General features: G+C 40.1%; 1 protein-coding gene across 5 annotated transcripts in view; it reads right to left on the reverse strand.

Annotated features, from left to right (window-relative positions):
* BICC1 (BicC family RNA binding protein 1) overlaps nucleotides 1–18,432 on the reverse strand; it is a 277,048-nt gene extending 258,616 nt beyond the window's left edge. For 4 of the 5 annotated variants that reach the window (XM_054689986.1, XM_037497642.2, XM_037497641.2 and 1 more), the window contains exon 1: nucleotides 18,222–18,432. In XM_054689986.1, coding sequence (XP_054545961.1) covers nucleotides 18,222–18,411 — 190 coding nt within the window. In that variant the 5' untranslated portion in view covers nucleotides 18,412–18,432. Of the gene's footprint in view, nucleotides 1–17,670; nucleotides 18,098–18,221 lie in introns of those variants that run through there. The other variant, XM_054689987.1, reaches the window with a different exon arrangement.
* Nucleotides 18,433–21,424: the final 2,992 nt, after the last annotated feature.

The following is a 21,424-nucleotide window of genomic DNA, read 5'->3' on the forward strand; positions in this document are numbered from 1 at the left end:
GTAATTTTGAGATTTTTTTTAGTGGGGGCAGGTTGCTGATGAGAATAGATTTGTTTCTGAGTCTGTCTTTCCCATCTATTAGATCTCCAGTGGGCTCTGGCACTTCTCCAAATTGCACAAAGTCCAATTCCTGAATAAGTAAAGGTCTGATTTGTATTTAATGCAGGAGGGTAAAAGGTCCTAGATCCCTAGATCTGCTTTCCAAATCGGACTTCTGTTATTTCTCCACTTGAAAATTAGGAATCTAAGTTTTTAAGCAATATTAAGAAATGAGAAACTGATTAAAGATAATTGTGGGTGACAGCTAATTGAGCTATCTTCATTTGGAGAATAGTAGAGAGAAAAGCTGTATCAGTTTGTTAGTGCTACCATAAGGCACAAACTGAGTGCCTTAACAAAAATTGTCCCTCAGTTCTGGAGGCAAGAAGTCTAATATCAAGGAGTCTGCAGAATTGCAGGCTTTTTTCTAAGGGCTAGGAATAAAGTTCCAAATCTTTCTCCCTAACACACAGATCGAGTTCTCCTCTCTCTTCACAATGTCTTCTTTCTGTGTGAGCTTATGTGTCCAAGATGTCCCCTTTTATAAGGACACCAGTCATACTGGTTGAGGCTCCACCCTAATCACATTAATTTGATAACCTCTGTAAAGAGCCTGCTTCCAAAAAGTTCACATTCTGAGACAGTGGAGGTCAGAATATCAACATATACATGTTGGGCAGTCACAATTCAATTTTTAAAGCACAGATCAAGCGCGCGTGCGTGCACGCATACCACACACACACACACACACACACACACACACACATCCATGCTTCACTGCTAAACAGAGGTATTTCAGGCCAAGCAGCCCAAAATAAATGTTCAAACAGGGCATATTTTCCAATGAAGGTAAAGATTATAGTGTAACCAACAGGAATGTGCAAGTAAGCAATAATTTAATTTAGTAGCTGAGCCAAACCATGATAGTCCACTTTAAAAAGATGGAAACTCGAGAAAGTGATACTGTTACAATTGTTAACTATGGAATGGGAGAACATTTCAAGTCACACAAATTCACTTTGTATATTTATTTTTTAAAAGAAATGTCCATTCAGCACATTTGGGGTTTGAGAGCTTCAAAATAACTGAATCCTTTTTCCTGTTATATGCATGTTAACACCAAATGTAAATGCTATTACGAGGTTCCAGTTACTGCAGACTCTGCCTTCTTGCAGACTTGTTTTTATGCAATTCCAAAGGAAATACTCAGAGTTCAGGTTTCAATGGATGAATGCTTTTACCTTTTTTGAACTATAGAAAGTGCTCCCCTTTTAAAACCATTACCAAAGATAAAGAACCAGCTATGACTCTTCAAGTGTCTTTGATCTTTTATTTTTAAAACTTTCAAGCAGTTTTGAAAACGTTATGACTATTCATAAAGATTTACATAAGACAAAGCTGTCCTGTCAGGCAGAAATCAGATGAGAGCACACAGGTTTGTTACCTTTTGTTTTTTATTGTCTTAAAAAACACATAATATACAACTTACTATCGGAACCATTTTTAAGTGGGCAGTATATTAAACAATATGCACAGTTATACAAAAGATCACTTAAGTTTTTCATTCTGTAAAATTAAATTCTATATCCGATCAATTTTCACTTAGCATAATGTCCTCAAAATTCATTCCTGTGACAGGATTTCCTTCTTTTCAAGGCATAACAATACTGCATTTTATGTGAAGACCATATTTTCTTCTATCCATTCATTCATTAATGGACATTTAGGTTTCTTCCATCTCTTGGTTATTGTAAATAATGCTGCAGTACACGTGGCTGTGTAGATCTCTTTGAGATCCTATTTTCGATTCTTTGGATATACACCCAAAAGTCAGATTTCTAAATCATATAACTCCATTTTTAATTTTTCAAGAAAACTTCCTACTGTTCAGTTGCAGCATTTTATATTCCCATCAACAATGTCCAAGGGTTCCAATTTCTCTGCATCCTCACCAGTGTTGTTCTTTTCTGTCTTATTGATAAATCCATCTTAACAAATATAAGGTGACATCTCAATTTGGTTTTGAATTACATTTTCCTAATGATTATTTTATGAACATCTTTTCATGTTTGTTGGAAATTTGGATCTCTTTAAAGGAATTCTAATCCAGTCCTTTGTTCATTTTTTAACTATACTGCTTTTTGTTGCTGAGTTGTAGGATTTATATATATTGTGGATATTAGTCTCTTACCAGATATACAGTTTGCAAATATTTTCTCCCTTTCAGTAAGCTGCCTTTTCACTCTGTTGATCATTCCCATTTTTGGACAGGAATTTTTTCAAGTGGGGTCACCCCATTTGCCTATTTGGAACGATCTTGGCTGTGGGTTTTCATATACAGCATGAGGTAACTTCATATATACACCTAGGTAATTCCTTCTATTCTCAGGGTTTTGAGTTTTTCATCACTAAATGGTAATGGGCATCATCAAACAATTCTTATAAAGCACATTTAGTGGTCATAAAATCTCTAAGCTTTTATTTATCTTGAGGGTTTTATTTCTCCTTTATTACTGAAAGACAATTTTACCAGATATATTCATTATTGGTATTTTTTTTCTTTCATTACTTTGAATATATCATCCTACTCCCTTTGGCCTGTAGTATTAATGCTGAGAAACCTTCTAATAATTTTATGGGAGTTCCCTTGTATATAACAAGTCATGTTTCTCTTGCTCCTTTTAAGATTCTCTGTTTTAGACTTTTGACAGTTCACTTATGTCTCGGTGTGAACTTTTTTTTTTTTTTTCATTTTAACTAAAGACTGTTAAACTTCTTGAATTTTATGTTCATTTCCTACCTTAAATTTGGGAGTTTCCTGCCATTATTTCTTCAAATAAGTTCTCTCTTTTCATCTGCAATTTCAATAGCATTTTTATTAATCTGCTTGATAATCTCCCATAAATTCCTTAGGGTTTTTTCTTTTTCCTTCACCTTTCTTCATTTTATCCCCTTCATGCCTTTGAGTTTACAGTTTCAAATGACTATCTTCAAGTTCACTGATTCTGTCTTCTGCTTTATTGAAGTGTGCTGTTACTGCCCTCTAGGGAATTTTTCAATTCAGTTAACACAGACGGTATTAGGGAAACAGGATAGCCACATGCAATAGAATTGTATTTTCTACCTCCAGAATTAGTTCAGTTATTTTTTTATATTTTTTCTTTGGTGATATTCTCATTTTGTTCAAGAATTGTTTTTTAGTCCCTTTTTTTATTTCATTGTTCATATATGTTCACTTGCACCACACTAAGCTTCTTTTGTGATGATCATTTTGAATTATTTTTCAGGTAACTCTTAGATCTCCACTTCTTGAGAGGTGATTTCTAGAGATTTATTTTGTTCCTTTGATTGGGCCATGTCTTCCTGTTTTGGTGCCTTGCTATTTGTGTGTGATTTTTGCATTTAGAAAAGAAAAAGTCACCTCTCCCAGTCTTTACAGACTGGCTTCCTACAGAGGCAGACTTTCACCAATCAGACTAGAACTTCTGGAGGCCTCTCAAATATTTCATGAAGATATGTGTTCTCTGGGTTTATGTGTATAATTTTCCAATTAGATGGATTTTTTTCAGTTTCTTTTTCATGAGGTGTTAGTCTCTTGCTTTCTCTGGCATTTGTCTACAGCACTGAAGGTCTTCAAGAGATGCCACAGACTGCTGAACTTTCTTTTGTTCTTAGCAGCCGTTAGATATGCAAAAAAGACATAGGATCCTATTATAGGAGTATATTAAGACAATGTGGCATTTTACTTTTAATAGAAGTATAATCTAGTAGAAAAAATAAAACCTACTTAAACTTATTAACAGACAGCAAAAGGAGATTCCACAGAAAAGACTCTACTTACCTAATATGTACCTCAGTCTGGGGTTTCCTACTTCTACCTTACAAGAACTTAAACAGCTAATTTATTTGGGAAGTGCTCTGAAGGAAAGGAAGTAAGCAAAAAAGGAGAGTTAAATAGGGAAGCAAAAGGCAAAGCTGATGTAAAGATGCATTATTGAGGTGGTTATCTCAGGTGACTGCTATTTCCAGATTTTTCCCTAACTCATCCTTCTAAGGAACTAAAGGGAACATTTGCTTATCAACATCTGTCTTTAATGACTATTGCCTCCTTTCCACTTCTGTGTTACATACATGTGGCAATTACTGGCCCCTGCAGGCATTCCAGAAACTCTCAGAGCAGGAAGTGGGAACTATGTCTGGTATAAGCTTGAGATGGGGCACTGTTAGCTAAAAAAGTGAGCTAGAATCAAAAGAGCTGTTATATCGCCTGAGTGGAATCAGAGATATAGTAGAGATTAGACCGTTTACAAGATATTATGTACAATCCAATATCTTTATATACTTTAAATGCAAAATAAAATTCAGAAAGGGAGAGACAGAAGTGGATATTTTAAATATTTCATACTCTTTGTTCTAAATAAAAAAAGTATTGTAAATTCTAGATGACTGCTATTATGTTTGAGTCCGTTGAGTTTGCTGTAATATGAGATTATAGAAATAAACCTGATTTTGTGGTCTGTTGATAGTGCAATAGGAAGTCCTAGGCCTTGCTGCACTACCCCAGTAGTGACTTACCAACAATATACAGTTCTAAGAGTATTATGAGAATGCACAGGCAAAATCAAAACCAGTAACAGCTGTATTGAAATGGGTAAGAAAATCCATTTAATCTGTATCAACCTCGCTTGTAAACTAGCAAAACTAACAATCAGGCAGAAATTCCCAGTGTGCTGTTTCTTCTTGAAATGGAAAGGGAATAAATGCTAGAACATATGCCACATACTCTTAATACACTCCTACAATAGGATCCTATGTCTTTTTTTTAACACATATATAATTTCCTATTGGGTTTTTCATGTGGCTTCACTATTCCCAAGTACTTTAAAATAAGAGACAATTTTCACAAGCTTAAAAGTTAATCATTTACACAGAACTTCCTTCTAATTCAGACTCATTTATATAATACTTTGTTCCTCAAGCTTAGCTATTTTGACTCAGTCAAATACACTTTCCATAGACAATGCACCTCAGATATTTATTCACTGCCAGTAAGTATGTTTTTGAAGGCAATGTTTCTGTTTACTTGACGACATGACTGCTAGCAATGATTACTAAATTGCAGATCCCTGTAAAAAAAAATTAAAACTATAGAGTTCTATGCTAACACTGGGTCTCCTTTCACCACATAAAAACTTCAATTTAAAAAAAATTCCCCCAAAAAAAAAAAAAAATTCCCCCAGATAGATAACAATGAAAAAAAAAAATGCTCATCATCACTTATGGTCAGGGAAATGCAAATCAAAGCCATAGTAAGATACCACCTCACACCTGTGAAGATGCCCCATATCAAGAAGACCAGAAACAACAAGTGCTGGCAAGGACATGAAGAAAAAGAAACACTCTTAAATTGTTGTAGGAATATAAACTGGTCCAGTCCTTATGGGAAAAAGTATGGCAGTTTCTCAAAATATTAAAAACAATCTACCAGCAACTCCACTCCTAGGTATACATAGGAACTCTTATGCTTAGTGCAGCACTGTTTACAATAGCCAAGCTATTGAAACAACCTAAGGGGGGGCCTCCCTGGTGGCACAGAGGTTAAAAACAGTGCTATCAAGCTATTGCCAGCCACTGTGGCAAACTTCAATCCCTGGCCAGCAAGGGAACTGACCCACATGGCACAGCAGACCTCTCCTGCCTCGCCCACTGCTCCCCTCAGTGTCATTATGATCCCCTCAGTGTTTTGGTGGATATGCCCGTTTGGCTCCCCACTCTCGCTGATGAATCCTCTCACCCCCTGTGCATCTGCCTTATACTCCAGTTCTTGTATGCATGAATCAATCTTTTAAAAAAAAGAAAAAGAAACAACCTAAGTGCCCAAATACAGATGAGTCCATCAGGAATACATGGTACATATACACAGTGGAATACTACTCAGCTATCAAAAGAAAGAAAAAAAATTGCCATTTATGTCAATATGAATAGAAATGGAGGGGATTATACAATGCAAAATGCAATGTAAAACTTATACAATGCAAAATAAGTCGGAAGGAGAAAGACAAACACTCGATGCTGCCACATACATGTGGAATATAGAGAAACCTAACAAAGGGTCAGATAAAGCAAACTATCAATAAACCCTACAATTCTGACTATAGAACTGAGTCAACCAGGGAGAGGGGAAGAAGGAAGAAAACACAGTGAGGTAGGAGCACAATGCACAACTGAAATGGACAGAGGGGACTTCAGTGGTAGGTACAGTGTAGTAACAACACCTGATGTAGAGCCTATACCTCTAAAACACAAACAACGATGCAAACCTATTTTAGCTCAATTAATTATTTTTTTTAATCCCTTTCCCTGGATTGAAAATAAACATGTCATCATCTGAGTCCCCTGCAACACTCAAGCATTTTCTGGTTTTTAAAATTAAATCATTATAATCAGCAATTAAAAGACAAAATCTTGCCAAAAATAGTAACTTTGTTTTAAGTGGTACTTTAAACTGTATGCTCAGAATATGATAAAGGGAGTAACTCAAAACAGACTAGCAAAGCTTTAGTGGTCTTCTGTGCACCGTAAGACAAATGTTGAGTTAGTTCTCAATTAAAGAGCAATTAAGACAATTGTGAAAATACTTGAAATCTGAACAAACAAATGTCTTTCCAAGTGATATTTTGCTCTAATGAACATTATTACATTTCCCTGTTATGCTTCTCTGGTGGTTTAGATGATCTGATATAAATCCTGGCATATGAAGCTTGATAACCAGACACATTGGCAGAGGAGAAGGAAAATGTGACAAAAAGCCGCTAAAGGATAATCTCCCTGTTCATCTAACAAAGTTGTCAACACACATCTCAACCATGGTTTACAACATCATCTTTGCTCAATTACAACTGAAAACTTTAAGTTAGTTAACATCTAGCTCACAGAATACAGGGCACTACATGCCAAGGGCACTACATGCCAAGGACACCACATGGCCGCTACAGGGCCAAAAGGTCAGAAAGCAGAGCTCATGGTAAGCTCTTATAAACACCCAAGTGCCAAGATATTCCAATAGTCCTCATTCAATCAGCCTCCCCATTAGCTGTGAACACTCAGGTGTGGTGCCAATCAAAACAAATCCCTACCAAAACTAGTCATGTATGGAGAGCTGAGTCAGCCTCCACACCACACACCAAGTACTATTGGGGCTTACATCTACTCCAAAACCCTGAGAAGTAAAATTGTTTCTCCAACATGACCATGTCAGTAGGGAAACTGGGACATGAACTCCAGTCACCTGACTCCCATTCAGCCACGTGGAGTGGGGTAGTATGTTTCCCTCTAACCCAAAACATGCCACTGAGCATCCTACTGCAATGAGCAAAGTAACATAAAAGACAACAAATTTTAAGAGTGGACAATCGCTTCGCTGAAATGCTTTAAAATCACATGTAAACAAGTTATCTGGAGATGTATCCATTGTCTGCCACTAAATAAACTGGAATATAATATTAACCTTAATAAAATTTATTTATAGGGCCTACCCAGTGGCACAGCAGGTTGAGCGCTGCACTGTGAAGCTGTCCACACTTCTGACGTGCGGGTTCAAGTTCCAGCTTGCCAGGGAGATACCCACATGCTGTGGCAGACCTCTCCTGCCTCGCCCGCTGCTCCCCTCAGCAGTGTCTTTGGTCCATCTGCCTGTTCTGCTCCCCGCTCTCTCTGGTGAATTCTCTCACCCTCCCACGCATCTGACTTGTTCCCCAGTTCTTGTATAAATAAATATTTTAAAAATATATATTTAAAAAATAAATAAAATTTATAAAACTACCCCAGACCAAGCATAAATATAAATTACTCAACATTAGCCTCACTTAAATTAAGTTTTGAATATGCTTATTCAAAACCCCACACTAGGGGCCTCCCTGGTGGCGCAAGGGGCTAAGACACAGCACTATGAAGCTACCTGCAGCCACTGCAGCACAAGCTCGATCCCCAGCCAGGGAGATGACCCACATGGCACAGCAGACCTCTCCTGTCTCACCCGCTGCTCCCCTCAGCAGTGTATTTCAGTAGATCCACCTGTTCTGCTCCCCACTCTGTCTCTGGTGAATCCTCTCACCCCCCACCCCTCTGGCCTGTACCCCAGTTCTTATATGCATAAATAAGTAAATCTTAAAAAAAACACTAATAGTGCAACAGCCTACATAGCCCCTAGACTGAAAGCAGGAGAGACCACCTGGCATGTGGAATTACTCTGCCTCACTTATGTAAGGCAGAACTGTTTGGTGTTTCTTAAGGCCAACCACATGCCCTAGTTTTAATGTCCATTCCATGAGAGCAATGCCAGTACACCAGTCCAAAATGGGACAGAGTTTTTAATGCAGCTCCATCATGGGTCATTTACTCTACAAATACAGCACTGCCATTTTCATGGCACTGGGATAGATGCTGGGCAGGAAAGAGATGAAATTGAAACTTAGAGACCAGGTGCAGGGCACCTGACTGTAAGCCAGCTTTAGAGACTATTATATCATCTTCACAATAACCCTAGGAAAGAGGATTATTATCCCTGTTTCACAAATGAGGAAACTGCAAAAATTTAACCAAGTCAGTAGAAGGCAGAGCTTTGGAACATGTGCATTCCCACTAAGAGTTCTAACCTATATCTGTGCCCAACACCACAGTCCTCTAGCATTTCTGCAGGGAAATGGGAAAGTTACTGTCACTTGCTCTGGAGTAGTTTATAATGCTAGACTCAGATTTGATGTCTTCACACTACATTAGTATGTAGATTCTGAAACAACCCTAAGAGAAAAACCAATATCTAGATCCACTCAGAATTCCAAAAAGAAGTCAGATCCCCGAGTTTAAAGATATTGCAGCCTTTTTGTCTGTGAAACACAGATTCCAAAGGCACCTGTATCTCATGGGTTCTTGCATGAGAGGTTAAGAGACTGGACATGCTTAAAGCATCAGAAGAGTGTCGCACACACAGGTAAGTATGTAATTAAATTTCGCTGCTGCTTTCAAAATCCTCAAAAATCTTGCCTCAGAATATAGTTCCAAAGAAGAAAAAAGCAATACAATCATGTTCACTATAAGTAGTCTATAACTTAAAAATAAATATTTGATAAAATTTACTGTTTAACCACAGAATTTTCATTAGACTAAAATGCTGAATATAAAACAACAGTTAATGCTATAACAGCAGCTATACAAACTCCATATAATAGGCAAGGACTATCTATCAAAGACTACATTTCAAGGAAAAAAAAAAAATGAACATAGCAGTTAGATAGCAAGAGTAGTGATACTTATTATTCTTTATAAGAGTTCCCTTTCATTGCTTTTTGAATTTCTATAATAAAAATATGTCCTTTTAAATTATTTCATAACGTAGTAAGTAGAGATCTATCACATCTAACTTAATGGGGGTCTGTAGGCAATTTCAGTGCATTTACTTCCTATGTAATAATAAAGATAATATATCCCCTCCATAGAGATACATAGGTTTGTGCTCTTTCTCCAAGTATCTAAGTGGCCACTCTATACAACATTGTGCTAGTTATTTATATTCCTAGATGAGAATGCTTCAGGTGATTTATTAACATAAAGGAAATATCAGCTTCAAGGGTAATGCAAATACACATAAATCTTCCTAACTTTTATTGATACCATCTAATTTCTCAAAGTGGGATTCTGAAGTCACCTACATTCGATTCACACAAGTTTCTTTTCAACACGCAGACTCAGGCCACCACAACCCCCAATCCTACAGAATCATATTATCTGAGAGGAGTCCAGAAGTTTGCCTTTTTACACTATATTCTCGGGTGATTTTTATGCATACAAATTTTAAAAACTATTGATCTGCTGACATGCTAGTCAAGTAAGTCATTCAAATGTTTGAGTGAAAGGGGCCAACAGAACTCGAGCTCTGGATTGGTAACTCTATTACTTCTAATTTTTCACAACCCCCAGCTCAAATAAGCAAGGTCATGGGATAACAGGTAGACGGTGGAGCTATCTTGCAAATGGGTTGTCTCTCTGCCAAATGTGGGAACATTTCCAGAGAATAACTTTGCAAATATTATCAAGAACCTTAAGATGTCCATGCCCTCCTCCCCCAAAATTTCAATAGTAAGAATCTTTCCTATGAGGATAGTCAGGATGCACAAAGGTTTTTAGGCAAAAGCGTTCGGGCAGAGATGTTAATGCCTATCATCTGCCAATCCCTGAGTATGTGCCCTGCACCTGGCACTACTGCGTGCTTTTCATACTGTATTTCTAAGCCCTACAACCTAGAAGATACTTTCATACCTGCGTTAAAGATGAGAAGACCGAGGCTCAGAGGCTGCACAAATAATGAACAGTAGAGCCAGCATCTGAATCTCAGCCAGTTTGAGTAGAAACACTAGGTTCTCCCCACTGCCTGGCCACCCAAAGAAAAGTTTCTAAAAAGTCATAATGTTGAGGGGAAAGGATGTTCTGAATGAACTCCACAAACACAGGTTTTATGGACTCCATCCCTACCCTAGACCAAGGAGATCCAAGACACCAAGAACTACAAATCCCATAATGTCATCACCACTGAAGGGAGGATTGCTGGGAACTGAGGGTGGAGCTGAGCAGCCAGGTTTGATATATAACCAGACATGTGAGCCTTAGGGGCCCTTGGTTTTCCGTCGGCTTTCTGCATATTATTGGGGTTCCAGCTCAGCAGAATTGGTAGGATGCATTTACCAATTTTTCTCTTTCTCCCTGAGCCATTCCTTTCTTCATCTTCACCTTTTTGTAAATAAACCCTTTATTAACCTTTTTGTGTGTGCCTGCAGTTGAGATTCATTATAAATTCCTTTTAAGCACATGGTTGAGGACCCCCAGTCAGGCCAACCCAGCCACACAGGGGATGCCCTATAACAATAATGCTTAAACAAAGCAGATGTCAAGGGCAAGCTATACAGTCATTTAAAATCATGTTCTTCAAGAATCTTTAATGAAATGAAAAATAACCATGACACAGTGTTAAGTGAGAAAGAAAGAAGTGTGATCCGGTTTAGAACTTAAGGGACACAAATCACACAAGGTTAGGTATCATATCTATCTTGGTTTCGTCTGCATCCCCAAAGACTAATATTCTTCCTGACATATGGTAGGAATTCAGTGTGTTGCAAATATAAATTATGTGCAGGCATATTTTTTTAAGACTAAGAAAAAATTCCCAAAACATTTCAGTGGTTATTACTGGATCCTGGATTTAGTGATCACTTGGATTTTCCTTTTTACAACTGCTTGTACTTTTTATAGTAAATTTGTGTTGCTTTCATAATCAGGAGAACAGCAAAGGCTAATTTGAAAATCCTGTGTTTAAGCACCTTCCTATAGAAGAGACATAATTAAGCTCCTGATCAACTCAGTATGAAGACTAATATGTAGCTCCTTGTACTCACTGTAACAGGAAAACTACATTTTAGCTAAAAGTGGGCACTATCTTTTTATATATCAGTACCACAAATGGGAATGGAATTTAATACTCATTACAAATATAAATGTTCTCATCACCTACAAAGATTAGAAGGAAACAGATTTATAAATTTATAAACATTTATAAATGTAAAATTCCAAAAAATGCTTCTATTAATGGACTCTGCTATAAATGCTAGCACCAGAAGAACTGAAAATCAAATGCAGTGGCCTTTACAGCACAGCAACAAGGTTTTCTTGCCAAGATCATCCCCACACACTACAAAATATCATTATAATTTAGCATTAAATTTGTGCTTCATTCCAGGGAGTCAATTAAGCACTTTACATAAAGAAATATATATGATCATTATTACCCCAAGGATGAAACTGATTTTATCAGCTCATCATTCTGAAAAATTTCAAACAGAAAAACATGCCACAAGATTGGCAATAATTCTAGTATCAAACTGTCTCCAAAGTGATTTCACCTTCGTGTAACTTCTGGCTTTCTCGAAAGAATCAGACTGCAGTGACCAAAGTAGGAAAAGCCAAAAGGACAGAAGCAGGAGCCTGTCTATCCTAAAAGTAATTTGAGGTGAATGGTGGAGGGAAGGAGAAGGTAAGAGAAAAAGGATATCTGAGATATTAAAAAGTAAAATGGGTTTTTATATTCTATCACGCAATTTTCAAAGGGAAAAAAAAAACACTTGACATGAAGAAATGAGTGGGGTAAAAAAGGATGGTTATAATACTTCATGTCTCCTATTTGTAAAAGGAGTACCAAAATGAAAACAGTTTTAGATAATGAAAGGTATTTCCTCTTAGGGAGTTAGGTTTAGCCCTGTATTATGCCAAGGTATATATAACATTACCAATTTCTAGGGATTGGTAATGCAGGTCATAGTTGCCAATACAAGTAAGCCTTTGCTTCAGTCACAACCTGGAATCATGGGTCACAATGCCTTCTGCTTTGCCCACCATGGAGAAATTATGAACTGAATCACTCAGCTTCCATTCTGACTCCCTTCATCCTAGCTGACTTTGCCTACAGAGGTTAGAAGTCACATTTTCATACTCTTTTGCAGCAAAGAGTGGCCAAAGAAACACAGGTGATAAGTCCAGGAGACAGAATTCATTGTCACTGTAGAAGGCACGATCTTGAAAAGATAACTGTTCCCCTCCCTTTTCCCTGCACAGCCCACCCGGGCACCTGAAGGTATAGCCAGCCATGGTCCACAGGCAGGGAATGGCCTGAGTGAGGTGGAAGGACTGGGCTCCTCCATGTCCTGGGGAAGCTATTGGGGCCTGGACCTGAGTCCTAAATTGTTTGTTTAGTAAAGAAAATAACACCCAGGTTTACTAAACCTCTCTGGTTTTCTGTTAGTCGCAGTTTCAAATACATTCCTGCCTGTTAAAATCATTGATATGACAAAATTTTCTGTTTCAGTTTATCAATCATCAACTTTACCAAAACCACCAAGTCTTCAGAGATAAGATGTACAAAAAGCATGCCCAGGAGCATGGAGCTGTAACACTCACCTAGTTTCACCCTCTTGGGACTCTAGGAGAAGGGAGGTTAGAACCCAAGTCAGGTCAGCCTGACAGCAGCTCCTGCTTTTTATTACCAATCTATACATCCTCTGATGGATCTTTTCACTTAGTTTATAAAGCAATCTTAACCTTCAATTCTGTTCTACGATTCAAATGCAATTGTCCTAACAAACTTGCTGACGGGAGTAACTTTTACTAATAAAGAAATCACCCCCTCTCCTGAAAAAAAGGATTCATGTGGGGTTTTAAAAAAAAACCTGGCAAGTACTTGCTTTCTAGTGTTTTGAAATCTTTACCCATCACGTGGCTCAGTGTTGTTGCTGCTGCTGCACTCACGTTTACGAAAACATGTGCCTGGCACTGGGCTAAGCATTTCACAAGCACGGTTTTCTTTTGTTCACAGCATCCACAAGAGGTAGGACTATCCTCATCCCCATTTCACAGGTGAGCCAACAGAAAAGAGCCCAGGCAAAGCACTTTCTTTCGGGGGGTCTCCTTCTAGATACCAGTGACTGCTCAAGTTCAGAGCAATATAAAACAGCAAGTCTTAAGCAAAAACGCTTCGTTTGGGAGTTCCAAAGAATGAAAACTACTCAAGGCAAGAACAATTACAACTAAAGAGAGTAACAAGCCCTCCCATCCTGAACAAAATCTAAAATTTCTCCGTCATTTCTAATATAGTATGTACTCACCACCCTTACAAGGAAGTAATACCCTCGACACAGTGAACTATCAAGAAGGCCAACAATAATATTTAGATACCTGAGAATGTTCATTAATCATAAGACCACTTAATTCAATTTCCAATATAATTTTCATTTTCAATATAAGAATGTGAATTTTATAATGAATATTGCTTTATTAACTTATTCGGCACCTCTGTAGGCAGTACTGTGAAGTTTTACACACACTATTTTTATCTTAATTACAACAAGCACCTCAGGATTAAAGCAATATTATAAACATTCCCTTTTAGAAATGGGGTTGTTAGTGGCAGATTTTTCCCAAGCTCCTCTTAAGAGGTTAATACCAAGACCCAAAATCAGATCTGGCCCAGAGTCCAGATCTCTTAACTATTAAGCTTCATAGTTATTTGATTTGTCATTTTTGTTTATTAGCCTTAAATCAAGCATTAACTGGCAAAGAGTATTAAAGTTTCACTCTTATTGTCTCTACTATAAGAGACAATATTTTGTCTCTACTATTTTCTTAACAGTTTTGCTTCATAGTTCTCCCTGCTTCCACCAAAAAAAAACTAAAAAGTTATTATCTATTCACCAATTATAAGACAATCCTCACTGAAGTTTGTTGAAGTAAACATAATTGCTACAATTACTTTTTAATCAATCATGTGTGGTGCCTTTTCAAGTGGCTAGTTCTGCTACTCCCCAAACTGTGGCAGTAAATGTTTCCCCTTTCTGCCTGTCATTGTAAAAATGCAGCATAGTTTTTAAAGTCTTTGGCAGCAATATCTTAAAAGCCCACCAGATGTCAACCTCAGTTACTGAAAATAGGCCATTCACCCTGTGACATGTTCTACTTTCTATGATAAAATACAGTGATTTGAAACCTTGAAAATGTCTATGCTTCTAAATTTTATGTAGGAATTTTACAATTTGCAATGTAAAATGAAAATTCACCGGTCTATATGTATTTCTCATTCTTTGAACCCATTTATTTTCTGCTTTCTCCCAGACTTTCCTCTATACCTCTCCTCTTCCTCGTTACACACTAACTCACAGTTAACTGATGTAAGTCAATCAATACTATCATCTCACATGAAGCCTGAAATCTAAACTTTGAAGATTAGTATAAAATCAAGTGAAAGCAATGTTGTATTTATTACTAAACAATGCTGTCCCTTGCCTCAATTCCAAGGCAGACTATAGCTATAAAAATCCTAGCCTAAACCTTGTTGACTAATAAAATCAACCACCTTCCTTTAGAATCAAACAAAAAATGTTAGATACTGTTTTGGGGTTTTTTTTTGTTTTTGTTTTTTTTTTTTTTTTGGTGGGACCCTCACCAGCAACCGGGGAACCAGAAGCTGCAGGCAGCTTCGTAGCCCAGCACTCAACCACTGTGCCACCAGGGGAGGCCCAAAAATGTTAGATACTGTTTTGTATGGCTCTTCCAAAGCAGTTATTAGACTAAAAAATAGAAAATCTAGTGATTTTCCCCCTACATTTGCAATCTGGTAGCACTTATGTGTATCAATTTTTGGGTTATTCAATGATCATCCAAGAATGCTTTTCATTTTTTTGACCACTACCCTGCTGCCCATATTTAACCTTACTGAATTTTTGGTCCATTGCATAGAAGAATTTCTCTGCTAATAAAAATACAAGCCATTAAAGATTAACTTGCCCCCAGGACAGTCTCTCTGGAAACAAATTCCAAGCATTATAATCACCAATTTGTATTATGTAGCCTTAAAGTCAGATAATCTTATTTATCCTGAAGTAAACTGGAAAACTGTACATATTTTAAGACCAATGGTTAAAAAAAGGCAAATCAAAATTCACAATAATCAGAAACCCAAGTACACAAATACAGAATTTATGAAATTGATACTTTTCAAATGAGAAGTTACCACCCAAGAATCTCTAACAACATTAGAAAAGCCATTGACTTGCCAGACTTCCTACATTGGTCTTCATTTACTTGTGCAATTATGATATTGCAAAATTCATTTTTCATCCACATATGATGTATATGTTAGAAGCTGTGATACACACTAGAGATCTTTTTCATCCATGCTATAGTATTAACAGCAAAAACAAAAACTGATAGCTACTAAGTTCTTATTCACCAATGTATCAAGTTTTACAATAACTTAACAGACATTAACACTTAATTCTCACAAAACCTTCAGAGAAGGTATTAGTATCTGTCCAACTTACAGATGGCAAACAGAGGTAGAGACCAAGACTGTCTCAAGATCTCACAGGGATTTGAACCCAGATACAAGTGATTCCAACATCCACACCTGGTACAACCACCTGATCTATAGCAATCAGGTACATGATTACATTCAGTTTAGAATGCCAGTCTCATTTCTTCAAAAATAGTGATTCTACAGAATTTGACACTGGAAAGAATATATCACAAAATACACTGGGTTCTAGTGTCAAATATATTCAAGGTTTACTTTCTTTAGAAAGTGTTATTCACTGACTGGTGATTTAAGAAAGTTAATCAAAGGACTAGTTGCAATCATTAAAGAATTATTTTGGGCTGATAGGTAAATATTTCATTCCATATAGGTTTCTGGAGAAATGTTGTTCCATTCAGACTTTCTCTAAAGGAAACTTTACCACTGCAAAGCAATTCTAAACCATCTCACATCTGAATATTATAAAGGTGAGAGCCTTCAAATTAAAAAAAAAAAAGCCTCACCTGTTTTTCATTTTATTCAAATGAAGATGAATTCAGAAAGAATCCCACCTTTAAAACTCAGATTATGCACGAGGGTTTCCTAGAAACTGACATCACCATCATTACTTGTATGTCCACAAATAAAACAGTAAGGAAGACATAGAAGAAGATCCCTCTTTCACTTCACTCCAAACTTATGTAGAAGACAAACTGGAAGCTTCTTGAAAGAATGAGTATGTGCTCAATCAGGTCAACCTAAATAATCTGACAATATTTCTCTGAATAAACTTCATATCTTTTCATCAGAAACTAAGCAAAAAGAACCATGGGGGGGGGGAATGAAATAACTAAAATGGGTTACTGAAATGCAAATGGGGCTTTACTTTCCCAACACAGTTTACAATATTCTCATTTGAACAGTTTATCACAGAAGTAACTCTCCTTAAAACTTGCATAATTTAAGGGGGGGGTGTCAGAGATAGAAACAGAGATGACAAGAATCAGCGGTGTTTATCAATAAATAAGCAACTAGGAAGATAGGTTTGTATCTCAGCCAAAAAAAAAAAGCCCTCCTGCCAAAAACTCCTGTTATTTGTTTCCACCAAGTTATTGTTTTGGAAAGCATGTTGTTCTCTCTTAAAATAATCTGCTTAATTGTTCTAAAAAGCCATTGCATTTCCACAGACAGCTAAATCACTCCCATTCTGCCGTGCGTTGACTGCTAAGACATGTATAAAGTCACAATGTAAAGCTGGAAAACTGCGATCCTTCCTTGATATTAGGGCACTAGGTAATAAACGAATCTTCATCAAAACCGTAGTACAAGTAATTTTGGATCCTCCATAGTATTTTAAGAAGACAGTCATTCCAACTACCTTGGAATGAGTCGCCTTGGTGGCCACAGGTAGGCTACTAATTAACATGATTAAGGGAGGTCAAAATGACCTTGGACATTTTAGCATTCCCTCGCAGAATGCCAATGCCCTGTTAAAAATCATAATTTGTTTCCTTTCCAGTATGGTGAAAGCTCTCAAGTCTGGGAAAACCCCAGAGAAATTAGGGAGTTTAACAAAAAAACCCAAAATTGGGAAAGACCAAATAAGATACCCATAGTACAGGAACATGTTTACGAACTAAGTGTAACTCAAGAGGTGTTTTATAAGCCTGTCAGCAGATGAACATACAGTGTCCTCCAACCCAGCAGCACTGCCCTGACACAACCCCCAAGCTTAGGATCCTCACCCCCATCCTGGCCCCTCTTACTCCGGGTGGAGGGTGAGAGGCGGGCGGGAACTCCTGTCTTAAGTCTTGACATCTGCAGAGCATTTCCCAATAGCGAGACAAGGCCCCTCAGCTGGAGGAAGCGGATACTGACAAGGGGAGAGAGAAACAGACAGAAAGAGACGAGGCTAGAATTCCAGGCAGTCGGGGAGTGGGGAGAGAGTCACGCATACTCCGTGCGGTCCGAGTGGGTCCGCATGGCTAAGCCCAGGTGCGCGGGCTAAACTGGCCTCTCCAAAGTCCAGAGCGCAACTTGGGGGCAACGCACAAACTCGGCCCTGGGCTGTTCCAAGTTAGCACGGAGCTCCCGCTGCCGAAAGACTGCGAGGAGTGGAAACTTGGAGAGCCCCGCGAGGGCTCCGCTCGCTGGGTGTCCTCCGGCTCCCCGGGGAGGTGACCCGGGAGCCAAGTGGACTACAGGCCAGAGCGGTGGGCGCCGGAACGCCAGGCGGGGGTGTCCGGGGAGGAGTTGGGGGCGCACTTCGGGAGTCCGAGCACAGGGGGATGCCTACCTTGTAACATGGCCTCAAGTTTCTTCCTGTCCACGCGGAAGCGCTCCTCGCTCCACTCGGGGCTGTGCAGTGGCGCCCCGGCCACCAGGTCGTCCTCGGAGCCGGGCATGGGCGAGTCGGTGCTGCGCTCGCTGTTGGAGCCGGGGTCCGACTGCGCCGCCAGGTAGCCGGGCTCGCCCTGGGCGGCCATGGTGGGCGCGCAGCGGTTGGGCTCCGGCTGCGGCCGCCGCTCAGCTTGCGCCACCGCCTCGGCCCGCCCGGGATCGACTGGCTCCCCGCGCCGCGGCGCTAGCTCGTCCCCCCGCAGCCGCCGACGCCGCCGCCGACGCCGCCGCCACGGAGCCCCCGGTGCATCCCAGCCCCAGGCGCCGCCCACGCCGCTCGCTACCCCGGGTCCCGGCCCAGGTCCCCGGCCAGTGGCTGCGCCGCCCCCCGCCAGCAACGCCCGCGCGGAATGAGCGCGCCGCGCCGCCCGCGCCTCCATCCGCAGGGCCCCGGCGCCCCCTCCCCGCCCGCCGCCCCTGCAGCCGCGAGCTCATTGGCCCGCGCGGCCCACGGGGAGCCGCGGCGGGCGGGCGGGCAGTCGCGCGGGCGGCCCCTGGCGCTCGCACACACTCGCGCGCACACACACTCACCACGTACACACTACTTTTCTGCACTTACATGTCCCACAAACAAACTTGCACAGCTCTCCAAACTCAGATACTCGCCAGCTCCCAGCGCAGCACCGGCCTGGACACACACAGACCCTCATCCAAGCGCACACAGCACGCGCACACGACCACTTTTCTGCACACGCACGTACAAATCCCATGCCCCCACATACTCATAGTTCTCCAGACACAAACACATGCCAAGTTCAAGCACGGCATGCTCCTGCTAAACGCACACGAGCTACACACCCAATTCCCTGCTAGCTGCATACACACATTACACCCTGAAACTCACAGCCCTCGTTGGTCCCACACAAGTTTGAAATGAGAAAGCCAAGGCTTGGGGTGGGGGAGGGGGCACATCCCATCTTTCACAGACCTCACTATGGGTTTTGCTTGCGTGCAGTTCACACCTCCACTGAGGACTGAAGCCCAGAATCCTGCTCTCATTTCAGCAAAGTGGCCAGATGCACGGGAAGTGGACAAGAGATTTACTCTTCATTGTGAGGGAAGGGTTTTGTCTTTTTTTTTTTCCCTTGACTGTAGTGAAGAAGTCAGTTTCTGTGTGATTCTCGTGGAACAGATTCAGCTGATTTTAAAAACAATCCAGAGGAAAGCAATGAGATTTCAATTCTGGTTAGTTGGGTTCAGCTGGCATCAGGACTGGGCTGTCTCGTCAGGGACCGAGGGCTCTTCTCTCTTGCAAGGTCAGTCTCTCCCAGAGGATGACCAGCAAATGAACTCTGATCCTACCTGCCCTGGCCAGCCCACCCACTGCTTCTCTCAAACTTGGACTTGAAGTACCAGAGAAGAAAAAACTCCCTTGTATCAGGCATGCCACTGGAACTCTGTTTTCCCAGTTCACACTCATATGCTCTTGTGCTTTATCACCAAAAGCGCGATTTTCTTTTTTACTTAGGGAGAGGAGGGTGATGATGATGGAATAGCAGCTGATCACTGTGCTACAAAAAGCAGCTTACTGGCTTACACGTGGGACAAGCCAAATCATTGCCATGGACCTGTAGATAATCATGTAAGATGCTCAAAGTTACTCAAAATCCTTAGAAGTTCAGCTGTCTAGTTAAGAACTGACTGTGCTGCTTGGGGTATAATTTACAAATGAGGAAAATGGGACTACAGGAACTCAAATTATTGGACAGATGATGGAGCAAGGTAATGGAACCAAGACTCCAACCCAAACCTGTGCATCTGACACATAATCTTCGCAAAGCCCCACCTTGTTGAGCAGAGAATCACCCCCACACACACACTCAGAATCACCTCCTAGAAAACAGGAGCAAATGTGCAGCTTCACTGGTTGATTCACCACCATGTGTTCCTTCTCTGAAATTATTATTGTCCAAAGCACTAGTTTAATCACCAAAAGTGGTTATCAATGAATCTTCCATCAGGAATGTTTACCATCTTTCTTTGTCAACAAATATTTTTGGGAAACTAGTGGGTGCAGGGACATTGTGTTAGACCCAAAGAATAGTGACCAAAAACAGACACCATCCCTGGTCTCCTGGAGCTGAGCAAGACAGACTATTCACCAAAAATAAACAACTCAGAAAAAAATACCAAATTGCACCTATGCATGAAATTGCATTAGAAATGCATCAAGGTATGAGAATACCAGTAATGGAGTAATTCAATGCAGTCGGAGAGGTCAGTAGAGGCTTCTCAAGAGACAGTGACTTGAACAAAGAAAAATCTGAGACACAATTAACTGGAGAATAAAGGGAAAGGAAGAGCCATCCCTTAAAATCACTTGATCATAGTAACAACCCTAAGGATAGTGAAGGGCAGGACTGGACCAGTGCAGGTTTTCTGATCCCATGCAGACTGGGTAAAGGAGGAGTCAGAGTCCTCAGTAGTTTTGCAGGTTTTTTATTGGGGTTCACCAGGCATATGGCAGGCAGGGGTCCTGGCTGGGGGGCTGGGAGGCTGGCAGGCAAGTCTTCACTCTATCTGAGCTCTCTAGGGTTCATTCTGCTGCTTCTCGGCTTCTCTTTCGGCTTCTGCTTCAGCTTCTAGTGCTGCTGCTGCTGCTGCTGGCGTCCCCGTGACACCGCCCTTAAAAGTACAGTCTTAGCTCAGCTGAATCTCATCTACCTATGCCCACACCCTATTCCAGGTGCCCGCCATCAGGCATGCATTCAGGACAAGGATCCATCATCTATCCTGATGGCGGAAAGGCAGAAAAGCCTGATATTTTCTTTACCCTACAGATAGATATTACAATTATCCTCATTTTCCAGAAAAGGAAACTGAGGCATAGGAAGTAAAATGACTTACACAAGCTTGCACAACTAAATAAGTGGTAAAATCACAATTTGAACAGTTTTCCCTTGAAAGTTAGACTTTATGTGTGCTCTATGTTAAGAAATTAAGTTCTAGGGGTTCTCAATAGGACCAGCATACACAAAGAATCTGTGCGTGCTAAAAGAAGACCAGCAGAGATGGTACAAGGAAAAAAAAAAAAGGACTTAGGTTATGCTAGTTGAGAGAGTAAGGAGTAGAATATGTAAACCCAATAGATCAAGGTAA

This window comes from Talpa occidentalis, unplaced genomic scaffold (genome assembly GCF_014898055.3).
Source record: "Talpa occidentalis isolate TD23 unplaced genomic scaffold, MPIMG_talOcc4v2.1 talOcc4.8, whole genome shotgun sequence".
In the NCBI taxonomy this organism is placed as follows: domain Eukaryota; kingdom Metazoa; phylum Chordata; class Mammalia; order Eulipotyphla; family Talpidae; genus Talpa; species Talpa occidentalis.